General features: G+C 39.4%; 1 protein-coding gene across 2 annotated transcripts in view; it reads left to right on the plus strand.

Annotated features, from left to right (window-relative positions):
- Positions 1–26,782, plus strand: part of PDE7B (phosphodiesterase 7B) — a 183,892-nt gene that overhangs the window by 146,503 nt on the left and 10,607 nt on the right. For both annotated transcript variants that reach the window (XM_075035782.1, XM_075035781.1), the window contains 7 exons: positions 12,136–12,287; positions 13,545–13,608; positions 15,215–15,310; positions 17,018–17,118; positions 18,620–18,751; positions 24,957–25,048; positions 26,171–26,315. In XM_075035782.1, coding sequence (XP_074891883.1) covers positions 12,136–12,287; positions 13,545–13,608; positions 15,215–15,310; positions 17,018–17,118; positions 18,620–18,751; positions 24,957–25,048; positions 26,171–26,315 — 782 coding nt within the window. The remainder of the gene's footprint in view (positions 1–12,135; positions 12,288–13,544; positions 13,609–15,214; positions 15,311–17,017; positions 17,119–18,619; positions 18,752–24,956; positions 25,049–26,170; positions 26,316–26,782) is intronic.

Here is a 26,782-nt window from a genome sequence, read left to right on the forward strand (position 1 = left end):
GCAAAGTGCTTGCTTTCAGTCTTGCCGATAAAAGGTGTCTTTTAGGTCCTAAGTCCATGAGTGTGCTTGCTATGGCTGAGGTAGAAAGACACAAGGGGTAAGATGAGTCCAGCAGTTTTCCCAGGACAAAGGGAATAACATACTGGTTGAGCAGAGCTCTGAGGATAATTTAGTCCTGGCTTGCCATTGAAAAATGTGAAGAAAAACCTGTTATATACTAGCTGGAAATATTACTGTTGATGCCCTTAAAAGACAGAGGCAAAATAAAACTTCTTTTCACTCATGAAGTAGAAGTGAATATATATTCACATTCGAGTGTGACTAAAATAATAGAAATTAATACGTCTTGCCTTTCTTTTTTGAATATATAAACATTATTTAAAATCATATGTTCTTTCCTTTCCCTGGTTAAAGAAACCAAAAACTCTTCAGCTCTTTTTTCTGGTGATAGGGCTTCCACTTTTATCCCCTGCCATGAATCCTGCCATCCTTCAGATCCTGCCAGCTTCTGGGAGGTGCTGGTGCTGTCCGTGGGCTGTCTAGGGAGAGATCCATGGCGAGAGATGTACCAGTGAATACTCAGCGTTTGGTCATACATGGAGTAGGGCACTCCGCATAACCCCTCTCCCGTAACTGCTGAACTTAAAAGCGATGCCTCTCTCTGCGTGCACCTCTGGTCCCACGGAGGTGGGGCACCTGGGGTTTTATGTTCCGGTGCTCACTGTCCCTGGGACCTCTGACTTACTCCTCCTTTTTACTGCTTTTCCGTAATCTGAAGGAAGTCACTACGGCTAGTCATGATCTCTGCGTAAGGAGAACCAGTGATCCTGATTTTGGATTTCCTGTTGTTTTCAGGTTTTTATGTATTTACTGCTTTCTGCCTAGGGAGTGGTGTTGGCTTAATTTTTCAGTGCAAAATGAAGTGAGATTTCTAGGCACTTGACTACTAATTTTGTAGATGGCAAGTGCACTGGGCCTGGCTCACTCGGTGATCTACAGGTAAATGAAGATGCTCAGTGTCAGAGCACACAGACATGTGTTTTGCCAGGAAGTAAATAGACTTTTCTATTATTTGTTCATATAAATCTATCTGTGAAATCCATTTCTGCTGTGCATACCGTATAAGCGGCAAAAACCATGGTGCCTATCAAAAAGAAACACACAAATGTCGCTACTGCAAACTTTTTTGAAAAGTGCCTAACTTATACTTACAGTAAGATTTTGGCACCATGTTACATTTGTTCGGGGGCAATAACTGACAGGCAGCAGCTGTATACTGAAAGCTGTTACAGTAAGGGAGGGATAAGACAGAGAAAATTTTATCATAAATATCCTCAGAAGTTATAAAGAAATGCAGCATAAACATTACTCCATCTTCTTAACATTACTTAAGCTTCAGACAAACTGAGCTTAAATAGTGATTGTTCCCTCTATCATCTGAAATACTACTCCAAATAACAGTACCACCCTTGTTTTAAAGTAAGGGAAAACACTGAAGCTCATTCTTGAACAGAGTTCATATTCATTCTGAAAATTGACATTTAAAAAAAAAATTCAGGGCATTGCTATTTAATGTCAGACTAAAGGTTACTTAAATGTAACTTTTTTAACATACTTACAGATTCAGTCAAACTAGTGGATTTTTCCCTATTAGGGTCATTAAGGGTTAACACCGGGTAGACCGTATCTTTTGTTTTTTCTGGAGCCCTGCAGTAAAGTCCGCTGTGTAACTTAAGACACCGTTAAGTCTTTTTGGATAGGAAAATTTCCTGCACTCTGAAAATGGGATCTTCTGTAGCCCTCATCAAAGCCAACGGGATTAATGTTGGCTTCTTGCTGTTTGAGCTAACGTCTGTGATGCCATCTACGCATTCCTCCGGTGCCTCTCTGCAATATATAGAAGGTTAGTGAGTGTTATTTCACCTTGTCAGTGCCAGGCTGTCAGGACCATGAGGATTTTGCAGGATCCTGTCTGGAGGAGATGCAAGACTTTAGCATCTACCTGTCTTTGCGTAGTTGCAAGTTTTCCTTGAGGGATAGTTGCACTGGTGGGTTTTGGGATCTTAAGATGACTCCAGAATACAAAATTGAATGTAAAATATCCCTGTGTCACCAAGAACTCCTCGGTTCTGCATTGCAAGGAGCGTATGTTTGCCTCAGTCTCTTGAGTCAGTCCCTGCAACTTGTGGAGACCCGCATGGCCAACCAGGTACTCGTTTGTGTTGACAGTATCGAGCCAGAAGCTTGAGGGGAAGCAACCTACCACATCCTCTCTCCAGGGAAGCTGCGGCATCCGATGCGTGTTAGCCAGGCCAGTGTGAAGACCCCCAGGAAGCAAGCCGACCATCCTTTTTTCCATCCTGCTGTAATAAGGCAAGGGCACCACCTGCTCCTGATAGCCACAGATATACCCCAGAAAAAAATAAGCTGGACATGGCAGACGTGAGGCTCCACGTTCACTAGGGTGCTTATAAACAAATATTCAGATTTTACAGACTCCTAAACTAAAAGATACAAGTTTTGCACAGCCCTATAGGTTTATAGGGAAATGGGGAGAGGGTTTTCTCTTCATGCAGATAAGGCATTCCTTAAAATAGGAGCAGCAGAAGAAAAAAAGACTTAGCATTAGAAACCTATTCTCCAGAAGGAGTAAATGGATGAAATAGGCAAGTGTTAGGTGCCATCGAGCAGCTGAATACGATGTATAAATGATGTAAGATTGATTCCAAACCAAACCTCACAAATTTAAGGAAAGTTTGACTCTGAACTTGGTAGCTCTAGCTTGTAACTGAACATAATGCAGGTTGAAATCAATGAACCTTTTTGTGTTCACAGGGCAGAAAAGGAGTTAAACTGAATATTTGCAGGGTAGTAGGTTAGAATTTGAAACATTGCTGCAGTGAAAAATAACTTGATCCAATTTTCTTTAGCAAAGCGTGGTTTGGATTTGAGAAATAAAGGACTATAGGGTAAGGCAGCAGTAATTTAGTTCTCTGATTGACAAAGTTGCTCAGTGAATCATTGAACCAGATCCCGCCAGTATTGATTAAAATAGATTTCATTATCTCCTGATGAGCTGTGCTGGTGACCGTGATGGTACATTTCTTCATTGCATTAACCAAAAGTTTGACAGAATTCCTTCTGATAAATCTAGAATTATAGGTAAGCATGCAGCAATAGCCAAGAAGACCTCACCCTGCTCCAATTATGTTAGATACTTTGTTTTATTGCCAGGTGAAATTAAGTAGAGTAACAAAATAACATAGTTTACATCTGAGATGAGTAACCTTTTATTTACAAATTTGCTTGTCAAGCTTTAAGTCAGAAGACAAGGAGATACTTAAGACTTAAACAGTGATTCTCCAGTTCCCACCTTGTTTATGCTAAGCTTTTCTCTGAATTGAATTTTTGCTTGCAAATGACAAAATTATTAGCCTCTACTTCACTATATTTAAATATGTCTGTCATGGAGTAATATGATTAAAATTGTTTCTGCTTGCATTTTTAACTTTTTTCTGAAAAATTCTTCATTAGGGGCACTTTGTTTTTGTCACAGTATCAGTCATACCATTGTTTTCGTTACCTTGCACCCACCTGTTTTCAGTAAGCCATCCGTAGTATCCCAGTGTCTGACAGAATTCACTTCTCTATATATTGATCTAGGAGGGATAACAAGGAAAGGGAAAGGATGTAGTATGTGACCTGCAAAGTGGAGTGTCTGTACCAAAATGGTGTTACCCAAAGAGATTTCTGTTTCCTTACACCTTGCACAACAGGAACATAAGACTGGGATCTGAGACTATCTAAAAGGTCAAAACATGTTTCTAGACACTCCAAAGGTATATCTGGGTATTACCAAGGATCTTGGTATTGTCATGCAGGCAGAAGTTGAGTCCAAAAGAACCCCACCTGCTTTAAGCTTAGCTTAGCAAATTAAGTTAGTATAGGTGATATACTTTTAGTGCCAGATGGTGATAAACAATGATATTAGGTACCATTCAGTCTCTGTCCTTGATTTGCTGTCTGATTTGAGTCAAGCAAAATACTCTGGCTTTCAGTTTGTTTGCAAATAAAGTGATGCTTTGCAGGCATGTGATAAATTAGGTACTACAGAAATGAAGAGTGTTGTCAGGGTTAGTAAGGGAAGATAGGATCTCATGCAAAAGTCTTCATCTCAAAGAACCAAAGTCTGTGGACATTTGAATCTGTGGTTTCTGCCTGCCTATGGAAGGGTCCATTTGCAAAATTTACATTCATTTTTGGTTTTGGATTTTGAACACTCCAGGGCTTTCAGGTAGGGCCCATCTCCAGGGAAAATAAAACTTAACCACAGCCACCAACCCAAAACTGAACCATCAAGTAACCTGAACCCAAATGAGTGAGGTTAAAAAGAGTTTGGTTAACTGTCTTGTTTTGTTGCCTTTGGCTAGAAAAACAAGTGGGAGTGAGAGATGCCTTTTTAGATATTTCTGACCCAGGTTAAATTAGGACACTAAAGGTCTTGTGAGGAAGTTTCAAGGGCTGATTGGATTACTCGGATCCCAACCCAGCCCATGGAGATGAATCCAAAGTTCCAGATGGTTATTAAATTAGAAAGGGAGAGATCTTATGAGGTCTGCATCATTTCTACATAATACCTCCCTTAGTTCCTCATGGATAAGCACATCCAAAAGATACTCATCAACATCCCGAAGGCACACAGGCTTCTTAATCTGGTTAGTTTGTGTCTGGTTTGAATGGGAAGAACATTTTCAGAACTGAAGTCAGTCTATGGCCTTGCTTTCGGTTACCTATTCAAGGAAGAGGAATTGGGATTCTCTTAATAATGTTTCAGCACAAAGATTGTTCTGTTTTCTAGTAACACTTCACCATATTAAAAAATTCTTCCTGTCATTGGAAATCAGTCTGGTTCCCCCTTTTCATCAAATAACAGCAAGGTTTTTTTGGTTTGGGGTGTTGTTTGGATTTTTAAGTGTTTTTAAGAGTTGTTATCTGCAAAATTTAATAACAAGGTAGCTTGAAAAGTATATTCTCCTTCCTGACATTCATGCTCCTTGTTTAGCTTTTACACTACATTTGTAGAAAGTGAAAGCCAGAATGTAAAACTGATTGATGCACATGCTCTCATATGCTAACAAAATGCTGCAGTTTGGGTTATGAATGTTTCAGGAGAACTCATGAAAGCAAGCAGAGCAAACAAAAAACTAGGTGTGCTTCACACACAACATCTCAGTGAACGCTGACCTGATTATACAGGTTTGTAACTTATTTTTTTAATACAGATTTGGGATTCAGTTCAACTGAGAATGTCCCTTTAAAAGTTTCCCAATGATGCGTGACCCATTCTGCCACCCCACCTTCTTTTCCCTGATTAGAAAAGGGAAAGGGTGTACTGAAGATAACACTGAGGATACTTTCCAAATGACCAGAGGAAAAGAAAGAACAAGGAGAAGGGATCATTAAGATGATAAATGAAAGTTAGGTTTGCTGTTATTACAGATTATGTTGCTTTTTCTCAAGGGGAGTGAAGGGGGAGGGGATGTACCATTTCCTGTTGGAGAAACTATAATCAGCTATAGAACATTTGCAGTTTTACAAAAAAAAGGTCCTGACTGTGCTGCTGTATGAAGATTGAAGTGGCAAAGTGAAGGTTCATATTGAAATGATAACGACTTTGTGGTGAAATGGAACACAACATGCTGTTTCCTAAGAACTTGTAGGAGGCTTAATAAAAGATGCCAAGATGTTTGTTTGCATAAAGATGATTGATGACCTCAATAAAGGCTGCAAATTGTGAAGAGAAACACTTCTAAATTCATCTTAAATTTGGATTTAATCTATTCTTCCTGTTATTAAGGCTAATGTTCTGTTACCTAACTGGTCTTTGAAACTCCAGTTTCTCCAGAACTTGGTGTAATGGGATAACTCGGTATATAAGGGGGACAACTTGCATAATTCTTTAGTTCTGTAGTCTCTTTCAGAGAGTATCAAAAGGAATATATTTTGGGATGGGAGGGAAACTGCATGACTAGTATTCTTCAAGATGCCAACAATTGTGCAGGAACTTTATGATTTGGAAGCTGAGCTGTTACAAGCCATCAAAAAAGAGGAAACCCCACAGCAAGGTTACCTAGAAAGTTGGTGTCCCAGAACCTCTCATACTATATTAACTACATTAGCCAAAGGAGTACGTGAACACCTTTTCTGTAAACAGTGCACTGCATGGATTTTGTGCACTCGTGCAGGTGGTTGAAGAATGGAATCTTGACTCAAAGTGGAAAATTTTAAAGATCTTTTGTTTTACTTCTTCTAATTTTCTGCTTTTCTCTGATGTGTTCAGAGTCCTCCTCTCTTTCCCACAGCCTTTTCCTAATTGAAAAAATATGTTTACTCATTTAAAGAGAAATAATACAGTTGTAACCCATATGAACCATGACAGCTGACAGAAAGCACTTGACCTCTATGAATTTTATCAGAAGTCAGGGAACAAAGAATTTTTAGACATTACAGAAGCAAGTAAGAACAAAATGTTTATACACAACCTTTTTGGATTCCCATGTAGTTTGAGGAAGTCTCATGAGGATTTCTACGTTTACAAGATACCTGTAGATGTGATATAGTGCAAGGTGTTCAGCTCTGTCGACTTAGTTGCAGTGACCAGTGTATATTCAGATGATAAAACTGACACAATCTTACTATTTTTGAATCAAACCTGTTTGTCAGTTTCTCACACCAGCCACAGAAGATTGAGAAGTACAACTGGGTCCTTCTACACTAGACCGAAAGCTTTCAAGCAACAATCCTTTTATATAGGTTTCTGGTGCTTTGTGTGCTTTCTCAGGCCTTTCTTGAAAACTGCAGTGTTTCCTTTCTGAAGGGTTTTTGGACTGCAAGGTGCAAGGTAACGGGAAAGCCTAGACAGTGCAGAGAGAAGAGGTTATCTGTTCTTCTAGTTTAGGAGTGCCGTCTCCAAAATTCAAGTTTGAAGTCTTAAGTTTGAAATTCATTTTTAGATTACCTGTGTTAGTTCAGCTGTCCCTACTCATGCTGCTGTTGTCTTTTGGATAATATGATCAATCCATAATGTCAGACGAAGATATTAAGAAGGCATAGCAGTTTTTTTCTATCATCAGTGCTATGCACTCTTCTTTATATGAAAAATTTAGCAACCAGGTCATGCAGTGAGTATGCCAAACAAGATGTCAGTAAAGGTGATCTAAATGCCTGGCATGATTTGACACACAAAAAAAATGGACAAACACCAATTATTCCTCATAAGTCAATTACATATCTCTTGGGCTCTCAAATAAAAGCATTCTAATCAGCTGTCAAGCCAGGAAGCAGTGCAGGAAATTACCTCCATAACGTATAGGACCAGAGGCAAATTGTTTCCCAGAGTCCTTGCTGTTTGCAAACTGTCCAGATAGTAGATTGCAGGTCTGATCCTCTCCCCCTCTCTTCCAGATATTCCAGCACTTTTCTACCAATCCTGCCTGACTCTTCAGGCATACAGTTGTAGAAGCAGTGGCTGAGTACAGAATGTCTTTGCATCCTTGGAAGGGGGGAAAGGGTATTATAAACTGTATGACTCAAAGGCAGGTGCTTGACGACCTGATTTATTCTACATCTTTTTGGAAAGAAGAGGAAAAACATTTTCTGCTCCTCAATCAGTTAGCTTTTGAAAATTAATGAACCCGTAGTTATCCACTCATGCTGCTGAATGACCTGTTTTTATTGTACGCTGAGGTGCAATAAAATAAAAAAAAAGGCTATACTGTGAAGGAAAACTCAGAGGCCTTATTTGAATGCATAACCAAGTTTGTTTACTTTGTAAGAACAATAACAATGTAATGAATGTCTGGTGCAGAGTTAAGTACATCCTTGTGCACATTGGATTTATGTGATCGTTTCTGGATGTTAACTCAACTATTGTTAACATAACCTCCATCATTTTTATATTCATGCTGCCTGTGGGCACGTGCTAGCGTAGCAATGTGAAAGAAATCTGAAAGAAAACTGGTAGCAGTTCCTAGTGCAGGAAACCTCTTTCCCTGAAATAACAGAGGTTGGGGTGTAGCGAGCTGTAGATCATGTTCAGGCGAGCAGATCTGTGTAACTGGAGGAACTTTGTCAGGGGAGAGAAGGCAACCATTGATTCCTGTAGCTTATTAACCTCTTGAGGGCCATGTGCAGTATCCAGACATCATCCATGGTCTGATAGTGTGTATATGTGATGTGGCTATCGAATTGCCTAAAGAAAAATGCAACCACTTTTGCTGCCTGCTGAAAACACATCAGGAGGTATGCTGTCAGCTCAGGCCACCTGTGTTTTTGAAGGCAGAAGTTAAGCTTCGTGAGGAGTGCCTATACTGACACTTCTGTAAATATGTATGTAATTCATACAATATGTCTATGTAATTCATGCAATAACTTTGTTCAGTATATAAAGAAGGGCTTCTCCACCCACTGTGCTAGGCAGTAACTCCACAGGATATGAGAATGGGCATCTTCTAAGAGATACAGATGATGCTTTTTTTAGGTAGACAAAACATTCAGAAGTTGCTACAGTGATTAAAGATAAACACAGTTCTCAAGGGAAGTTTTATGGATATAAACAAAAGACATTCTTGTTTGTCTTTCACATTCATTTCAAAATTGCACATAATTACTAAATCCCATGTGAGCCTTGCAGCTTGTGTTCTTTAACTAGATAATATAGCATATGTTTTAGTACCCAAAGTTCTGCAATTGAAGTTCAGTGATATCTGTAATGATATTTTTGATTCATTTACTCGTAATTCAATTTAACCTAATTAGAAATAGCTATCAATAACTCTTTATGTTTCAAAGTCACTGTATGACTTAGATCCGGTGTCATTATTGAAATTTTATATTTACAATTTAAATTGAAATTTACAGTTGTCAATAAAGAAGTGGTATGTTCAGTGTGTTACTGTAAGTCATTCATATAAACCCTTAATTTCAGCTTAAAACTGCATCTTGATCTGTGTCAGCTGGTGGATCCCATATGCTAGGAATGGCTCTTTGCTGCTGGGAGATTCAGGTGCAGTTGCTGAGCTGAGGACAGAATTTAGGCATTCATTCTCAGCTGCTTCACCTTCTGCTCTTTTAATCATCCTTTTTCTTTCAACTTCATATGGCTGTGCTTTTCTTTTTTGTTTGACAGTGATCTTGGGAGGGGAAAGAGAAAATGCTGTTGAGATTATAATAGTTTGGGGAGTGTTGTGCTCGGAGAGGGGAAGAGTCTTACTCCAATTTTATGCAAGACACCATCATAATAAGGTACATTATTGTAGATGGCATAGTAGTCTGTTGTGGGTCATAGCAATCATCTGACAAGTCCTGTGATTCATAGACAAATCAACTATTACTGAAATGACCCAACAGATGTGATTTTAACATGATATCCTTTAAGTCAACATCCAGAGTTTGCATGTGGATAGCCTGCAGTGTGGGATTTGGGCTGTTCTGTCAAAAGCCCAATTTTGAAAATACCTTTCCTACTGTTCTTTATCAGTATTATGAACTCCTTCACTTATGAATGAAACAGATTATTGTTGGGAAATCTTTTTTGCATAATACATCGCAATACAGTGCTCATCTGAAGCAGCAAGTCATGTTTCAGAGGCGCTACCTGCCGATGATAAAATTTCAGTTGAGACCTGTGACAACCTTACAGAGCAATGTGACAAAGCAGTGGCAACAAGTTTGATGGTTCAATTCAGAAAATATGTTTCACAACAACAAATTACTTATTTCTACCTGATGTGTTTGTGGTTTGGTAAATTATTTGTGCTACTGAAATAATCTGGTAATCCAAAAGATAAAATAACCCCTTCTTCATAATCCAACATACGGCTGCTTGTTGGGACTTGGGCCAAACTTTGACCTTCAGATCATCCACAGCAACTCTACGTGTGAATTTTAAAGACAGTTTAGGGAACATAGGTGGTAATTTCAGTCATCTGTCTTAAACTGAAAAAACAGATATTAACTTAGATAAAAAATTAGTTGGAACTACTCATTTTTAATGTACAAAAGGGAAGTTTTCTGTACTTTAAAATTTAAACTTGTCACTTGAAAGCAGTGACAGTTTGGGGGCAAAGATGGAGTTAGCAGAGTTGGGAAGTCAAGAAACAGCTGACACAAGTTTAAAAAGTGAATTAATTTTGAGAGTGTTTTGTTATCGAGGAATTAAACTGAATGTCAGCCATTTCTTAGCAGCACTATATAAATGAAAAGAAATGTGAAAACAAGTCTACCAGTTCCTCCACATGTCGCTGTCACTGGGTAACTGTTAGCACCTACATTAGTCACTCCTTCAACAGGCCATGAAATTGTACCAGCTTTTAAAATGTGTGAGAGAATTAAGGCAGGTGCTGGCACACCATAAATGAAAATCTAACCTTCAGGCTGGTACAGTAGTGACATTGTTACTGTTTGCATTCTTGAAAACACATGGCTTGTCAAGTTACAATAAAATTATTTTGTGCTTTTATATATTAAAACTCAGTGGGGTCTTTGGGCTGCCCACGAGAAGGGTGAGACTTACAGGTGTAACTAAATATATTAATTATTGATACTCAGTGTGTAAGTATGTATTTTTTGTTGTTGTTACTGACTTTGTGTCACTCAATAGCTGTTGGATTACTTAAGGAAGAAACTTGCTCCAGAAGGTGCTCACACATCTGCTGTTGGACATGTTAGAACCATCTATCATCCAAAAAAGCCTTAATGACTTCTCTGAAAAACCTCTCAGAATAATAATACTCATAAAACAGCATACAAAGTCATATTTTAATTTCACAGCAGAACAAAAATGCTCAGCATTTCTTCATAAAAAGAAATAGCAGAATAGAGAGAGTCATCTTCAGTCCATGGATATTTTTCCTGAGCTCTTATTTAAACCTGAAATCCAGTTAATTGCTATGCCGCTTCTCATCTCAAGCAATCATTACTGTTCCCTAGAAGGAATGCTTAATCTTCAGTTTCGTACAAGGTTCCTCTTTACAAATAAAACTGTGTTGAATCTTAATGCCTTTGAACTGAATGTCCAGTTTCTGTCCTTGCTTTTCCCGAAACTTATACCAGACTGCAAAATGAAAACATCACGACTGTACAAGGTTCTGTTAAAAGTTCAGATGAAGTTACCTAAGTCATTATCAGTTTTAGGAAGCCTGCATATTTTTCTTACTAACAATAAGGTAATTTAATTACTTTAATTACTGATTTAATCACTGTATAAAAACTGCCTTGGTTTTTGTGTCACATTTAGCCCTATATGAAAATCTCCTAGTACAGCATTAGGGAATTAGAATTATCCTGGTACTGAGTGAAACGAACATATTCTGTTGTGTAAGCAGAAATGTATGTATTGCCTGAATATACTTGCTTTCCTAATTGTAGAACTAAAATATTGTCTTCATTTATAATTCGCCTTAATATGTAGGAAGGACAGCAGACAATACAATAGGATTATTAACCTATTCTTACTTCTTTCTCTTTTTTCTCTCATTTTCCAAAAGTGGGTCATACAGTTGTGCTTTCAAACTGTATTTTGAGATCTCTTTTGGTGTCCCTTTCTTGGTTTTATATCCAAGATCACCTTGTATGCTAGTGCTGTGCAATTTGAATATATTCCAGTGACACTCCTGTGAGGTAGCAAGGTAATGCTGTTTTCAGTTGTATGTACAGCTAGGGAACAGAGGCACAGAAGAGTAAGAGCAGCTTTCCCGTACCTAACTCTGCCTAGTCATTTAGGCTGCCTCTAGATATATATCTATCACCCCCCTCAGTGACTTATATATCACCCCTCCCCAGTGACAGTCTGGATCACATTAAAGTCTGTGGCAGGCAGTGTACTGAACTCAGATCTTCCAAGTCCTACATTAGTACTCTTTTACTGGAACGTATTTCCTTTCTGAAATGAACACATGTATTATGCTGAAGTATAGGGATTTGAATACTGCTCCTTCATGTGGATTGGCAAGAAGCATGAACTCTGTGTTTTTTGTATCATTATTTTAAAGTTTTTGCTCTTTCTCTTATTAAAGAATTGAGAATGTCATCCTTCATCTTGGGTTTCATGGTTTCTATACTGATTGGTTTTCACAGATACTACACTCTCAGGGGAAATTGGCACCAAGAAAAAAGTGAAAAGACTGTTAAGTTTCCAGAGGTATTTCCATGCGTCCCGGTTACTGCGTGGAATTGTACCACAAGCCTCTCTGTACCTACTGGATGAGGACTACCTTGGGCAAGCAAGGGTAAGACGGGTCTCCAGATCTCCATTTCCTTTACTAATATTCCAGAGAGTGCCAGTTTTGTTTCAGTCTTCAGATAAACCAATGTATGGCTGATCTTTCTTAAATGACCCACGTTATTTGCCTGCCTCACAGCAAACAGACTGTCCATTCCTCTTTTATGGTTACAGCTTTAAAGGCTTAGTCTCAAAGCAACGAGAAAATGTCTGAGTCCATTCAGCATTTTCAGATTCTGTCAACTGAAATTATAATCTGGATTTATTAAAGGATGAAGGATCCCTGGCTGAGTTACTGATTGAAGTAAGTGTAGCCTTGATACAGGATTTAGTTCATCCGCTTGAAAAAAGACAGCTGTCTCTCAACTGGTATGGAGCAGCTATTAGGCAACTCACAATAGCTCTTCCTAGCAAAGGCTAGGAAGCAGGGAACATTCACTGCAGAGAACTTCACAATAATCAAAATATAATTCTCTTATTTTGCAGCTCTTATACTTGCTTTGGCTGATATTTTCTAACAAAAGTTGCACAACTGGTGGCGTTGGGATTATGTGCCTAGGCAATTTTTATTCTCTGCAAGAGAAGATTACGTGCTGGGTGTTGGAAAGTAATTAAGAATCGAGAACTGGTTTGAATATAGACTAAGGGGAGTGAACACACATTTCATTCACACATATGCCATTGTAGTCATACAGTTAGTCCAGACTCAGTCTCTTGACTGAACTGATGTAGCTGTAAAAACACTGGGTATGGTGGTAATGATAGATTGTTTTTGTGGCTTAGCGGGCTTCACAGAAGCACTGTGCCTAAGTTTATAAAAGCTATTCCTGTGTATTGGTTTGTTTAGCAAAATGTAATTCATATTCACCATAAGAGCTAAGATTGTGTTTTACTGTAATAAAAACCTAAGAGAATTTGTACTGAATTGATTTGGGGACATGAAAGAACAATAAAAAATTTCTGCAGTAAAAGGGAATGTTTTCATAATATTTTGTTTTATATTATTCCATGTTTTGAGCTCCATTTAGAAGGTATTTTTAGTGTCAAGTTCAAAACCTCAGTTAAAGTGCAAATGATATTCTATACAGTGTAGCTAAATTTGGTTCTTGATGTCTGATATTTCAAATACATCTCTATAGCTTTCCCAAACAAAACTTTAAAGCTGCAGCAGTCAATGCAGTGATGGATTAATGTGGAATAATAATTTAAATTTGCTTTAGTTTGACATACCAGTCATTTGCCTTTTCATATTTGTTTTTTCTAGCATATGCTATCCAAAGTGGGAATGTGGGATTTTGACATTTTCTTGTTTGACCGCTTGACAAATGGTAAGTGATTTTTAAAAAGTTTTTATTTTACGATCTCTCATATATGACTATTCTAAAAAAACCTAATTAATTAATTGCTAAAAGTTTCCAGTTTAGATTACTGAAAATCTGGACACAGTTAACTTCTCTTAAAATCATATCCTTGAACATTTTCCTGAACTATAGGATAATGTTTAAAGTATGGTTTTGTATTAATCTAATCTCCTACATTTGTTATGGTCACCTTTTCAAGGAGGTGTTTCAGTTTGCTTTACCTGGAAAATTTTAAAGGTACTTTAAGTATGCCTATTAGATACACTGGTCTGTAAGTCCAGACCTCCATAATCTGTCACTTTCTATCAACATGAAATACCTTTAACTGAAGATACCCTTGCTTCTGTTCAGTAGCAAAAATTAGGAAATTCATTAGGATGGTAAAAATCTGTGAAATATTTTGTCTAAATGTATACCTGTAACTCCACACACACCCCCAGTGCCTAGGCAATACCTCTCGACCAGGTAACTGCCAAAGAGGGTCGTGATCACACCTTTCTCCTTTCTGTATTGCTCATAGGAATGAGATCCCTTGTTCTTCACCCCTGGTCTAATTAGGTTTGGCTGGGGCAGAAGGTGTAGCAAAACGTTGGTTTGGAGGGTAATTCAGCTGAGTGACTGGCAGTGAAGAGTGGAAAGGACTGCAAATGGCAGGGGAAGCAGAAGCACAATTCTTCTAAATTACCTTTCTGCGCCCCTGCTCAGTAGTCAAGGCCAAATAAGTTTCCATGTCCTCTTCGTACATATTTTTATTTTCTTTCCTGAGTTACATTAAATAAGAAAAGACTCCCTTCAAACATTGTTTATATGTTGTATGGGTTGGTTGGTTTGGGGGTTGGGGGGGTCCTAACTTTTCTGGAAACATTGCTCCTGAATTATGCAGCGCAAACTTTTTAAAATACTCTGTGTATGTATAGTTGATCATATAATACTGGTTAGGCTCAATTTTGCCAGTGTTCCCAGTATTGGATTCACAGTAAGGCCAACATAACATTACAGTGGGACCTGAGACCATAAATGCTGCACCTCATTTTTCCTGTCTGCATTGTCATTATGAGATGCAATTGTAGCTGAGCTAGATACGTGGGTTAATTACATGTTTGTACAGCCATGTGTAAAATACAAAATTTAATTACAAATGGCTGATTTCTCAGTAATTAATTAATTAGTACAGTATGGCAAACTGAAGTGGCAGAAAAGCCATTCTCCTTTCTGTCATTTCTGGAGGTAGACCTGGATTATGAAGATGATGTGGTTCTCAGACAAGCCTGTCGAAAGATTTCCAGTTAAAGCCATATCAATTCACCTTCTGTGTCATGTTGAAACGGCAAATGTGACTTCATGGCGTCAAGACACAGGAATGGCACTCCACACAGCCGTACCATCAAATCTTGATTATATACAGGAGTGATTTATATAGGCTACTTTTGAGTATACAAGTGTCATCTAAGCTCGTATCGTAGGAGGTAAGGTGATAGGAGCTGACTGATAGGAAACTACTGAGATTTTTAGTCTTGCTTGGTTTGTAACTACATGTCAAGGGAATCTAAGAGTTGTTCCTTTCTGCTTTTAGGAAACAGTCTCGTAACACTGCTTTGTCACCTCTTCAATGTGCATGGACTTATTCACCATTTCCAGTTAGATATGGTTACATTACACAGGTTTTTAGGTAAGTGCTCACCTCAAAGCCGTCTTTAAATGCAGTTTACAGCTTAAGTAGGGCATCAGAGAAGGCACTGACTTGGTCTGCATATCTATGTAAAATCATGATGTTGTTGCAAATATTTCAGTAAAAGATTTCTGTGATATATATTAGCATACAATTTACAGGCACTCAGGTACTTGGTTCAGTACCTATTAAGTCAATGGAGGGATTTCAAAAGTCTCTGCATTGTGCTGAAGCATCCCAGTACCACAATTGCACTGGTGATTTAAAAAAAAAGTATGTCATGCAGAGATGTCGCCGGCCGAGTAGGCCCACACAGACAGACAGACATTGCAGAACCTACCCATGCACAGTACAATTGTGGTGCAGTGTAATTATTTTAGTGAGTAATAGACCACTGAGACCCAGGGCAGTTAAAAGCTTATGTGCAAAATTTAGCAAATTATATCAAGCTGTCTGCGCTGAATAGTGTTGATGAAAGCCCCTGCTGCTGTTACTGCCAACAGAAGTATTAGCCCCATGCTGTCAGTGAACCAAAAGAAGAAATTGGCCAAAATCAATTACTTTTTGCGTCATGTTTTGAATGCAGCTGAATGCTGGGTTGTTAGGCTGTCAGGCGGAGTTTCCAAGGCAGGGTCTCTTCTTTAAGAGTGCCTAATTGTTGCGTCTGGAAAGCATTCTTACGGTATGGAGACAGACAAAATCTCCCCGAAATCTCCCCGCCATTTCTAGCTCCTGCGGGCAGCCATGAAGTGGACGCTCAGATAATTAGAGCTGGTGGTACTCAGGGTTTAAAGGATTACCCACTGTAACTCCAGATGCTTGTGGAGCTGGAAACAAACTGAAGGCTAGGACTTTCTTTGGCGTTCCCCACGCTGGCGACGAGTGCCATGGGAAATTTGCCCATTACCTTTCTGTTTGATTGATTTGATAGTGTCTAGGAGAGCGCTTTGGGCAAGATCGAGGGCAGTTTCCAGTGTCCACATGGTGTTGCCCCGAGACCACCTAATGGTGCAGGCACTGCTGCAAGGAACAGATGAGTGTGAAGCACGCACCTCAGTGATTTTCTGTGCGAGTGAAAGCTGAGAGTTAGAAGGTTGGTGCTCCTGGTCCAGCTGGACCAGTTCCAGCACTGCAAACTAAAACAAGAGGGACTGGTATTTTGAAATGAACACACAGATGTGACTAAATTTATCACAGACGATTTTGCTCTGAATACCCCAATGCTGTATCTTTTGATTCTCTGCCTGGAGGACGTAGGAATGCCTTTGACGGTAGTTAGTCACTCAAATAACAAATGATGCCAGGATATCAAGGCCTCACCCCCTGCTGCTGTAAAATAGGTGGTACTGCCTTAATGACATATTACTCCCCTATGACAGCAGCCTAAATAATTACACTCCGTTGTGGATAAATTTGCCTCTCTTCCTTATTTATTTTACTCCTGAATGAGAGCCTTCACTAAGGCAAGAAAGAGTTGATTTATGAACTAGACCCAGTATATCCCCTTGGGCCTCACAAATCCTTTCATGCATTTTTTTCTCTAAAGGTATCCCAATAAGAGCACCAGTCTAAGTAAGCTACAGCTATTTGAAGAAATTCCTTAGGCAGCTGTCTGTAAAACCTCAGATTGTATTTTAAATCCAGTTCCCACTTGTGGCCATGGCATTCAGAGACAAAAGGATCTTTGTTTTCTGTTTTGGTTCCCAGTTATGGTTCAAGAAGATTACCATAGCCAAAACCCATACCACAATGCTGTCCATGCTGCTGATGTCACACAAGCTATGCACTGCTATCTGAGGGAGCCTAAGGTAATGACAACCTTTCACACTGATGTTGCTTTCAGATAATTCTCAAATTTTTTTTCCCAGGATTGAAAAAAAAAAAAGGCTATTTTTAGATAGCAGAAAATGATTGCTTGCTTGAAGTCAGCAATGAATCGGTAGCAGAGTCAGCTACAGATTACAGACATTTCAAACAAGCTAGCAGAGTCACTTCTCATCACGCAGACGACGTATCAAAGTGCTGTCGTATGAGCTCCAGCTACCATGACCATGTGTACCAGCCACCCACCAGTGGCAGCCGTCCTCCCCTCAAAGCCAGCAGAAGGCAACGCATGCCCGTGCCTCCGTCACCTCGGGGCATAAGCCCCTCACATCAATATTTCAAAATACCAAGTTAGGCAGTGCAACACCAGAAAAGGGGAAACTGGTCCCTTGGACTGGGTCTGTTGGCAGGGTCTCCTCTGCGCCAGCCAACAGCAGCTTTTGACTGCTGGAGCAAGCCCTCGGCATGAGGGTGTGATGTTGCTTTATGCATTACTGGAAGGAAGGCACTGTAATGCTGTAATGCTGAGCCACAGTGTAAGAATATAAGTAATCTTTCCTGGGTTGACTTAAATGAAAGGAAGTTCTGCTAGAATTAGCAAATTGTTAGACCAGAATATAGCAATGGTAGGTGAGGACAGGAGCAGGCCCCAGCTTTCCTGTATTTCCATCTCGTGCAAGATCGGCAAGTCCCTTCTGTCTGGAAGTGCGGAGGACAGCCAACATCCAGAATCTATACCACACTGCTCTTAATTTCTCATCTCAGGATGCTTCTCTCAGCTCGTAGACCTGTACCCTGTTGGGCTGGTGATAACTACCTCACTCTCAGAAATAGAAAATGCTAAGAATTCCTATTTTTTTTCCAGTGATAACAAAATTTGCTTCTGAATGATAAGCTGTAAAGAAGAAAAAAATCTGGGCAGGTTTTCAGACTTGGATGTCTGAAGTTAGAAAGGGAAATTATGCTCTCTAATAAAATACCTATATTTGAACTGAGATATCTAACAGCCAAGTTTGAAATTTCAAAAGTTTATAAACTCTGCATTTTACAACACAGTGCTGTGCTAGAAAAATGAAGCCTGATGTATTGTTGGTATTACTAACTACTGTGTGAAGCAGAGCTCTTATTGTGTATGCTAATGTATGCCAACCTGCTAGTATACTTACTTACTTTTTTAAACTGAATCTTTTAGACTCTGCTCAAGCATTTCTGTAACAACAATCCTTATATTGCCATGAATGATGAAGAGATAAGAAATATAAACTGTAATAAAATATGAGTAAATAGTCTGATTTCTTTATAGATGTTTGTTCAATAGTCACCTTAAAAACGTTGTTCACATTATTTATTTTGTATTTGACATTTGTGTACAAATGCCTACAAAACTGAGCAATGCCATGATGTCAGCTGGTTTGTTTATTTGCCAAAAGAAAAAAAAAGTGTTTACTGTTCATGTTCTTGTTGTGATTAACGCATGTGATTCAGCTTGCCAACTTCCTCACCCCATCGGACATCATGCTCGGACTGCTAGCTGCTGCAGCTCATGACGTGGATCATCCAGGGGTCAACCAACCCTTTCTGATCAAAACTAAACACCACCTTGCCAGCCTGTACCAGGTAAAACTGTTCATCAAGTTGATAATATGTAAAATGGTGTCAAGGAGAGTCTAAGCAATTTGCAGTGAACTTTAATGCCAAAATCTGGCAGCTGGGGGGATGTTGATCAAATCAACTTGCACTTTAGAGTCTGGACAATTTCACTTAAGCTCCTCACTGAGCGTCTCTTCCTACAGCAAAGCTGATGCACATGAGAAAGAAGGTGGAAATGTCAGATTTTTTTGAGGACATTTAAGTCAAATCAGTTGCCTGGGTTATTTCTGCTGTAGATCATCTGGGGTAAGGAACTGTGGGTAGGAGATTTAAAATCACAGTGAGACAATTTGTACTTCATCTTCCTTCAGTAAGCAAGTAAGCAGCAGGCATATTGTAAATCGGAGTTGCATTAAAAGAAACTTTTGCTTCATGTGGCTCTAGTAAAATTAAACACTTAATGAATACTGCAGTTTAAAAAAAGAAAAATAGAAGATAGAGGAAACAAAGGAAAAGTTGTAGATATTTACAGAAACATGCCTAGAGATAAAAAGAAAGAACTTAAAAACAGCCACTGCAGGTCACACCACAGGCTGTCTAGACCAATATCCTGTTTCTAAGAGCAGCCAGTAAAAGATCTCAGAGAGAAACATAAGCCTGGGGTAAGTATAGAGTTGTCCTTCACCTGGTATACATCCTCCCAGCTCTGGCAAGCAGTAGTAGAAGACTTCCTGAAACAAAAACACAGACCCTCTTGTTCGATAACTACCAATGAAACCATCCTGCCCTGATTTTTGTGGTCCTTTTTGAACATATTTGTAGTTCCGGCCCATGGCAACCACTGTAGCTCTGGATTTTATCTACAACTGTCTTATGTGTATAAACTTTGCATGCATGTATACTTCATTATCTATGCACATCTCTATTCTTTACATTATACTTAAAAGACACATGCCAGAGCAATGATGTAAATCATTTTGGTTGCACTAACTGTAATTCATAGCTAATAAATGGAGATGGTACTGTTTTCTAGCATTTGGAAGAGTCAACTTCAGCCTTTGTAATAAGGGGCCAGAAACAGAATATCCCAAGTTAAAAATTAATCTAACTGAAGAAGACTCACTAATAGCTATGTACCTTTCTACACATACTTAGCAAATCGAGAGTTTGCTGTGATGTGCTTACTACTTGAAAAGAGATTCTTGTTTTCCCCTACTCAAGCAACATTTGGGTTTCCTATAAGAAGTGGATTGTGTAACAGTACAGCTGTCCTGTCCCGAGATATGGGACAGGCAGGACTGTGGGTGCCCCAGCCAGGGCACAGTGATGCTCAGACACTTCATACTTTGTGACTGGCCTTGTCACAAGCTGATGCAGCTTATTAAGTCATACCCATACGTGTCCGGTGCATTTTGCTCCAGTCTTTTCTAAATGTCAGGCCAGCTGAGTGGGAAGGGAGAAAAGCCAGGGACTAAGCCAGGGCACTTTGGGAAGGTTATGCTAAGGATCCTTTGAAGAGGAGTGGCTAGAGCCATTCCACAAAAACCCTTGTCCTATGAAAAGGTATAAACAACTCCTTCTCAAATTAATAGTGGGAAACAGTAATATATAATTAGGGTGAAAATTCAGGCTAATCTGAAAGAAATGTAGCTAAAATAAAATATTAGTATCTTGGAGAGGTGGTTTCTGCTCAGCTAACTGGGCTTGACTGTTCTTTCAAATGTTGGTTAGAAAAGGCAGTGACAATACAGAAAAGGCAATCCTTCAACAGCAAATGTGATTTTTAAGTATCCTTTTTAGGGACATTCACTGGCAAGTTTGACTTACTTACTTCTTACTTATTTCATCTGAAATTGATCCCAGATTGTTTCCAAGGATTTCAGTAGTATACAATACATGGGTGCCAATAAAAATAACGATGCTGGAAAAAAGTTGTGCTGAAAACATTTTTAGTCAAAAGTGAATAGTCTTTAAAACAATAAATTATATTCCTCTCAATATTAGTACTTTAACATGTGCTTGAAACTGAAACAAAAAGGTTCTGGGTTTTTGGTTTTTAAGTAGCAGAGCCACAGAACTTCTGTGACTAATCAGAAAAATGATCAAACAAAAGTAAGTAACTTTTAACATAGCTGGTAGGCATCTATCACTGAGACAGTAGCAGCTGAGACTAAGGGTTATCTGTTCATGGCGTCTCTTTGCTCTTGATTGTTTGTACATTTAAATTAGAACTTTACATTTGAATTATCTGAAAAAAAAGGTTTTACAAAACAAGGTCAGTCAGTATTTGACAAAGATGGAAAGTCTGAAGTGTATATATGAGGAGAATCATGTTTCAGGAAGATAGGTGTCATCACCAAGGAGTTCAGAACTTTCAATATTTATTTTCAAGCTAAATTCATATCTTATGATGCAAGACATTTTTTTTGTAATCTAATTTCCACAAGTGTCTCTTCCATATGAGGCACCATAATTTTCCACCAAAAATAATAGTGCCTCGTTCAAGTCTCCAGCATTACAAAGACAGTTGAGAGTGTAGAAGGTGACAGTAGGGATCTGGAGGTCACTTGTTTCTCCTGTGGGGAGCACAACAGCTTTCCTTGTTATGTGATGCAGACTTTGCTTCTAACTTTCACTGGCCATTAAAATGAAAAATAGAAGTTTTATTCTTGCTTGATAATCATTGTCTTAGGTCTCTCTAGTCTTAAAAGTCACAATTAACTCAAATTCTGGTTGATACATATGTCGTATTGAACATTATTTCTGCTTCTTTAGATTGAAAGCAGCATACAATTCAAGGTTGCTCAGCCAGATACAATCCCGCCTTGTAGTTATCCAAAACTCCACATCAAACCTAACACCAGAACAAGTCATACTGCTTTTTTTTTTAAAAAAAGAAACTCTGTTTTACTGAAAATTATTTACGAATTTCTTAAGAAAACAAATGGCACTGATTTAAATAAAATGTTATTTTTTAACTTCAGTAATAGAGAGTTGAGATCTATCTTTATCTGGCTCTTAAATGAAGTGTAATAATTTAGAAGTCTGGAATGATCACATACAACATCTGTAGTACAAAACAGATTTCAGAAATATATGAAAGAACACTTTACAACTTTAATATAAATGTATATAAACTAGAATTAGGAAAATATGTATTGGGCATCAGTTATGACAGTTCTACTTTGCAGTCTTCCTTAAAAGTACCATTTCTAATTAAAGTATCATTTTCAGGTATTTAACATTGTGTAGTTAAACCAACTGCTCAATAACTAAGAATAGATGACCAGACTGAAAGAAATCTAGATCCCCTTCCACTCCAAATTAAAACTGAAGTTTTTTTCTGCATCTAGTTAATAGCAAATCTTCCTCTCTTCAATTTATTATTCTTTTCCAAATGAGTATGTCAAATGTGGTGGTTTGAATGGCTCAGGGAAAGTCACAGATTGGAGACTTTGTGATAGTCTAAGTAAAAAAATCAGGGTTTTTCCTCACAGTCCTGAAGTCTGTGTTACAGCAATCCACGAGTTTCAGGCAGTAGATGTGACAGAGGCTTCCTATCATGCAGCCTTTAAAACAAAGCTGTGCTGGTCAGTTTTAAAAAAAAAAAAAAAAAAAAAAAAAAAGTTAGGGGAAGCAGAGCTGAGAACCTCAGTCTGCAAGCCAGCACATAGACTTTTCCCTGCATGGCTTATCTCCCCACCAGCCTAGGCAATCGGGTAGCTCATGGCAATTAGTCTTAATAAGGCAGTAGAGCATTCCTAGGTGGAATAGCTGACTCTACTAATTGTTGGCAGCAGCTTCAGGGATTCTGGCTGCTTGCATTTAAGAGGGGAGTCATATGACTTCATGCTCAGTTGTTGCTTGTTAACTTGACCTTTCCCTTCTCCTCCTTCATGTACTTTAAGTGCAGCAGCTTCCATTTAAGTTCTCCCTACAGCAGCAAGCGAAGAGCAGAAACTTACAGAACCAGAAATACTCTAGGATGGATACCTGAGTTTGCTTTTTCCTTTGAGTAACTATTAGCTGCATGCAAGAAAGTTCTTGGATGCCTACACTCTCAGCCCTGTTCTGGCTGGCCTTCAGCATGGCCAAAGAGCAGCTGCATCCATGGAGTGTAATTCCCCGGTTGAGGTAGGTGCCGCCAAAGCAGCTCCTCCCAGCAAGTAACACTGCCGTGCTGGAGGGACGTGGGGGCACAGGGTGCGCTGAGGGGGATCTCCCCACTCAGGATGTTTCAGGGATCGCAGGAACCGTGCACACAGGCACTGTCTTAAACGACTGTAAGCCTTCCCAAAACCCAAAGGTGATAGTCAGGCAGGGTTTGTCTGATTTACCTTAGGGTGGGAAGGTGGCAGCCTGTGGACTTGCAGTGACTGTTGGGACCGGGGTTCAGCTCTGAGACTGGGGACGTGAAAGAAGCAAAAAAATTTGTTGTTATGTCCCATTACATTCCCTTGTTTTTCTTGGTCAGAGTGTAGGGTTGCAGAAGTCCATCCTGATGTATTTAGGCAAAAGGAGGAGAGATATTTAAGCTGGCTAATGAGCAGAATTGCTGTCAAAAGTAATTCAGATATTGCATAGCTGATCCTGAGTTCTGGGTCTGTTAGCTCTTCCAAGGAAAAGGACTTAGTTTTTGCATGGTTGGAAAGTTTGGGGGTTGGTTTTATTTTGGTTTTTTTTCCCCTGGTATCTGTGATTTCTATTAGGGAAATAAAACAAACAAAAAAAACCCACCCCAAAACAACTTAAGAAATACCAAAGCAATGTATCAGTGATTGTGTGAATTCAAAAGCAACAGAATGTACTGCAGAAAATATTACAATAGGAAAACAACCCAATTTGCACTTTCACCTTTGCACTAAATTTCAAGAAAAATACTGACAAGATGATCAAAATGCAAATTGGAACTTGGTTACTGGAAATGTTTAGTGTCTCAACAGTTGTTAGATATGACAGGATTACAGAGGAGGATGGGGAAGCCTTAAGGAGAAAATACTGTTCAGTCCCTCTTGGGAAGTGGAAGCTGTGCATCACATCCAACAGGAAAGGCAGCACTACTGCAGCTACACCTCAGAGCTGTGGGACTGCAGAAGGGAGCCAGAGATTAACAGTGGCTGGAGAAAGGGATTCCAACTCTAGTTTCCCAGTTGGCAGTGACAAGGTGGAGTCCTTGCTCTGCTACCTGCCCAAAAGGTTTGGTTGCGTTTGGGGTTGTTTTTCTTTTAATCCAGTGCTCATCTACTGCAAAGCCATAAAATGCCCAAAACAGTCATCAGATGCCATAAGTCCCCCGAGAGCGTCCCTATTGCTAGGGGATAGTCCTCTTGTTCACACTGTGCATGCTGTTGGAGAAGTGAGAACTGTGCCATTCACTGGAGGGGTGCTCCACTGGACTGCTGCTCTGCAGCAAGCAGATGCTTTTGTGAATTAGAAGAACTGTGTTAGAGGCTTCTGAACAAGTGACATTTCTGAGGTATTCAGTGGTAGAAAGTACTCTGTGAACTAAATGAGTGATGATTGGCAAATGCATTGTGTGTTAGGATAGTAACATAAAGTCATCAGACACGAGATACCCAATTTGTTGTAATTTACGGACAACCTAGAAAGCTGGGTTTCTGTTCTCTAGGAATTTTTTCCGACCTAACTTTGGTTCCACTTGGAAGCAGACAAACAAAAAGGATGCAAAATTTGTTACAGACTAAGTTACTGAAGCCTGCAGATGCTCAGTGACACTGATACTCTTCTTGCTTTCACTGAGCAGCTGCAGGCAGCTTCCCATCCCCTGACTCCAAGGGAAATTTGGCAGTTTAGTTTTCTTTTTCTTGTCCGCTCTGCATTCAGACTGTAGAAGCTGAGAAGTCAACCTGTGATCAGTAGGAGGTAAAAATATGATTTTGCACTCATGCTTTAATTCATTTGTTAATAAATCTGTTAGAATGCAAGCTACCTCCCACTCAGATGAGATTAGCTCCTCTGTTCACAGCAGGACTCAAAAACTGTAGAACAGGACTCTAGGGCTGCCTTAGCTAGGACACGTAGAAGCACAAGCTCCTTAACCATAGAAATCCAGACCAATTCCTCAAATCCAAAAGGTGGCTAAAAAGCACGCATTTTTGACTCATGTTGCAGGACTTCTAACCAGCTCTAGGCATCATTGATATGGCAAATCTGTATCTGTGCCATGGATACCTGCCTAATCCTTGAATTTATTTCTTTTATTCCTCCCTAGAACGTTTCAGTGCTAGAAAATCATCACTGGCGATCTACGATAGGCATGCTTCGAGAGTCACGGCTTCTTGCCCATCTGCCCAAGGAGGTGACGTAAGTGTCTGCTGGAGGAAATCCATCACTGACACCAGTCCACAGCTTCCTTCACTCTTTTTAAAAGGACAGTAGCAAAGAAAGAGGCCCAAGCTTCAGAGTAGGCTAAACTTCCTGCCCTCTCTTGGTACCAGTATGAAATCATGAGACAAAGTTATACAGCAGAAGTATTTTCAAAGACCTTGCTGCTTCTGCAGCACAGCAATGGCCACTGTCAGCGCCAGGAACACTGGGAGTCCCAGCAGGAATGCACCCTTTCAGATCCAGTATTGGCATTTTTCGTTTTACATAGTACCAACCGAATATGGAAAGACTTAGTGATTAAAAAGCATTAAATAGAGAGAAAAATTAAGGAGTTGGTTGAGTAGCATCAAGACTGGTCAGGACTTCCGTACCCTGACTGAGGAGGAGTGGTTCAATCTTCTGAACTTCTTTATGGGTGAAGCAAAAAAAAAAAAAAAAAAAAAAAAAAAAAAAAAAAAAAAAAAAAAAGCAGCAACATGAGTACCTTGGCCAAGTTGATGCTTACTTTTTACCTGCTGGTTTTGTGCAGTGTTACTCCTACCAAGGAGTGGAGATTGAGCCAATGAACAGCCTGCAATACTAAATTTTAATCACAGGTGACCTCAGCAAGAATATCAACGAATTACCTGGAAGCAATAAGCTCCATATCCCTCCAGAAGTCCTTTGTGTCAGACCAACAACTTTAGTTGTACTTTAAAGGACTGTAGTCCAGTCCTTCACAACTTTAACTGCAACATCAAAAAGTTGTGGCATTCACCACGCAGCTCTGAGCAGCTGAAGTAAGATGTGAGCATTTTTCTAGATGCATCATGCTGTTGTTTTGTGTTTGTTTTACTTTCCTAGCACTTTTCAGAAGCTTTCAGAACCACCTATGCCAACAAGCATTTTTCTTCTACGTTACCTATTCCTCCTGAACCCATTTAGGCAGCTAGAACAGTTGTACCCTGCAAACCCCAGCAGAGACTGACCAAAAAGATCAGACTAGATCCGTAAAGAAAGAGGAAGCTTTATGCTAGCTATAATCTGTAGCAGGTTGTTTTGAGGTATTAAATGTTCAATGGTTCCATGATTGAAGGGGCTTATTTTCCCTAATTGCAGACAGGACATCGAGCAGCAGTTGGGCTCCCTGATCTTGGCAACAGACATCAACAGGCAGAATGAGTTTTTGATCCGTCTGAAATCTCACCTTGACAATCAGGATTTGAGGCTGGAGGATGCACAAGACAGACATTTTATGCTTCAGGTAACTTTAAAAAATATTTTTCCACTATTTTTTATTCATTTTTCAAGTTGCAGTGTTTCCTAGTATATGTTAGAATAGCATACGATAGTGTAGCTGGACGTCAGCATCTCCTTACCTATCACCAGAAATGCTTTCCTTCTGCCATGTCAGGCAAGTTTAAGGTGCCTCCAGTATTTCCTTATGTAATTTCCTTGAGTTAAAAGCTGCGAATGCAACAGACACTGGAGAGTGTCAAATGCTGAGAAATGAAGATAAGCTATTAATTATTTTATTTATTTCCAGACCACTGCTTCTCTTGCCAGGTAATGCTTCGATTATAGTCTCTCTTCTGGCAAACGTCACTTCACTGGTGTTATTTTCTAGCACTGTGCAGGAGAGCCCCTTTGCCGGTGTCCTTTCCAAGGCAGCCTGACATCAGGTGCCCAAGCCCCGTTCCTGTGACGGATGTTCAGAAACTGCCTCTGCAG

The sequence above is a fragment of the Buteo buteo genome, chromosome 9 (genome assembly GCF_964188355.1).
Source record: "Buteo buteo chromosome 9, bButBut1.hap1.1, whole genome shotgun sequence".
Lineage (NCBI taxonomy): Eukaryota > Metazoa > Chordata > Aves > Accipitriformes > Accipitridae > Buteo > Buteo buteo.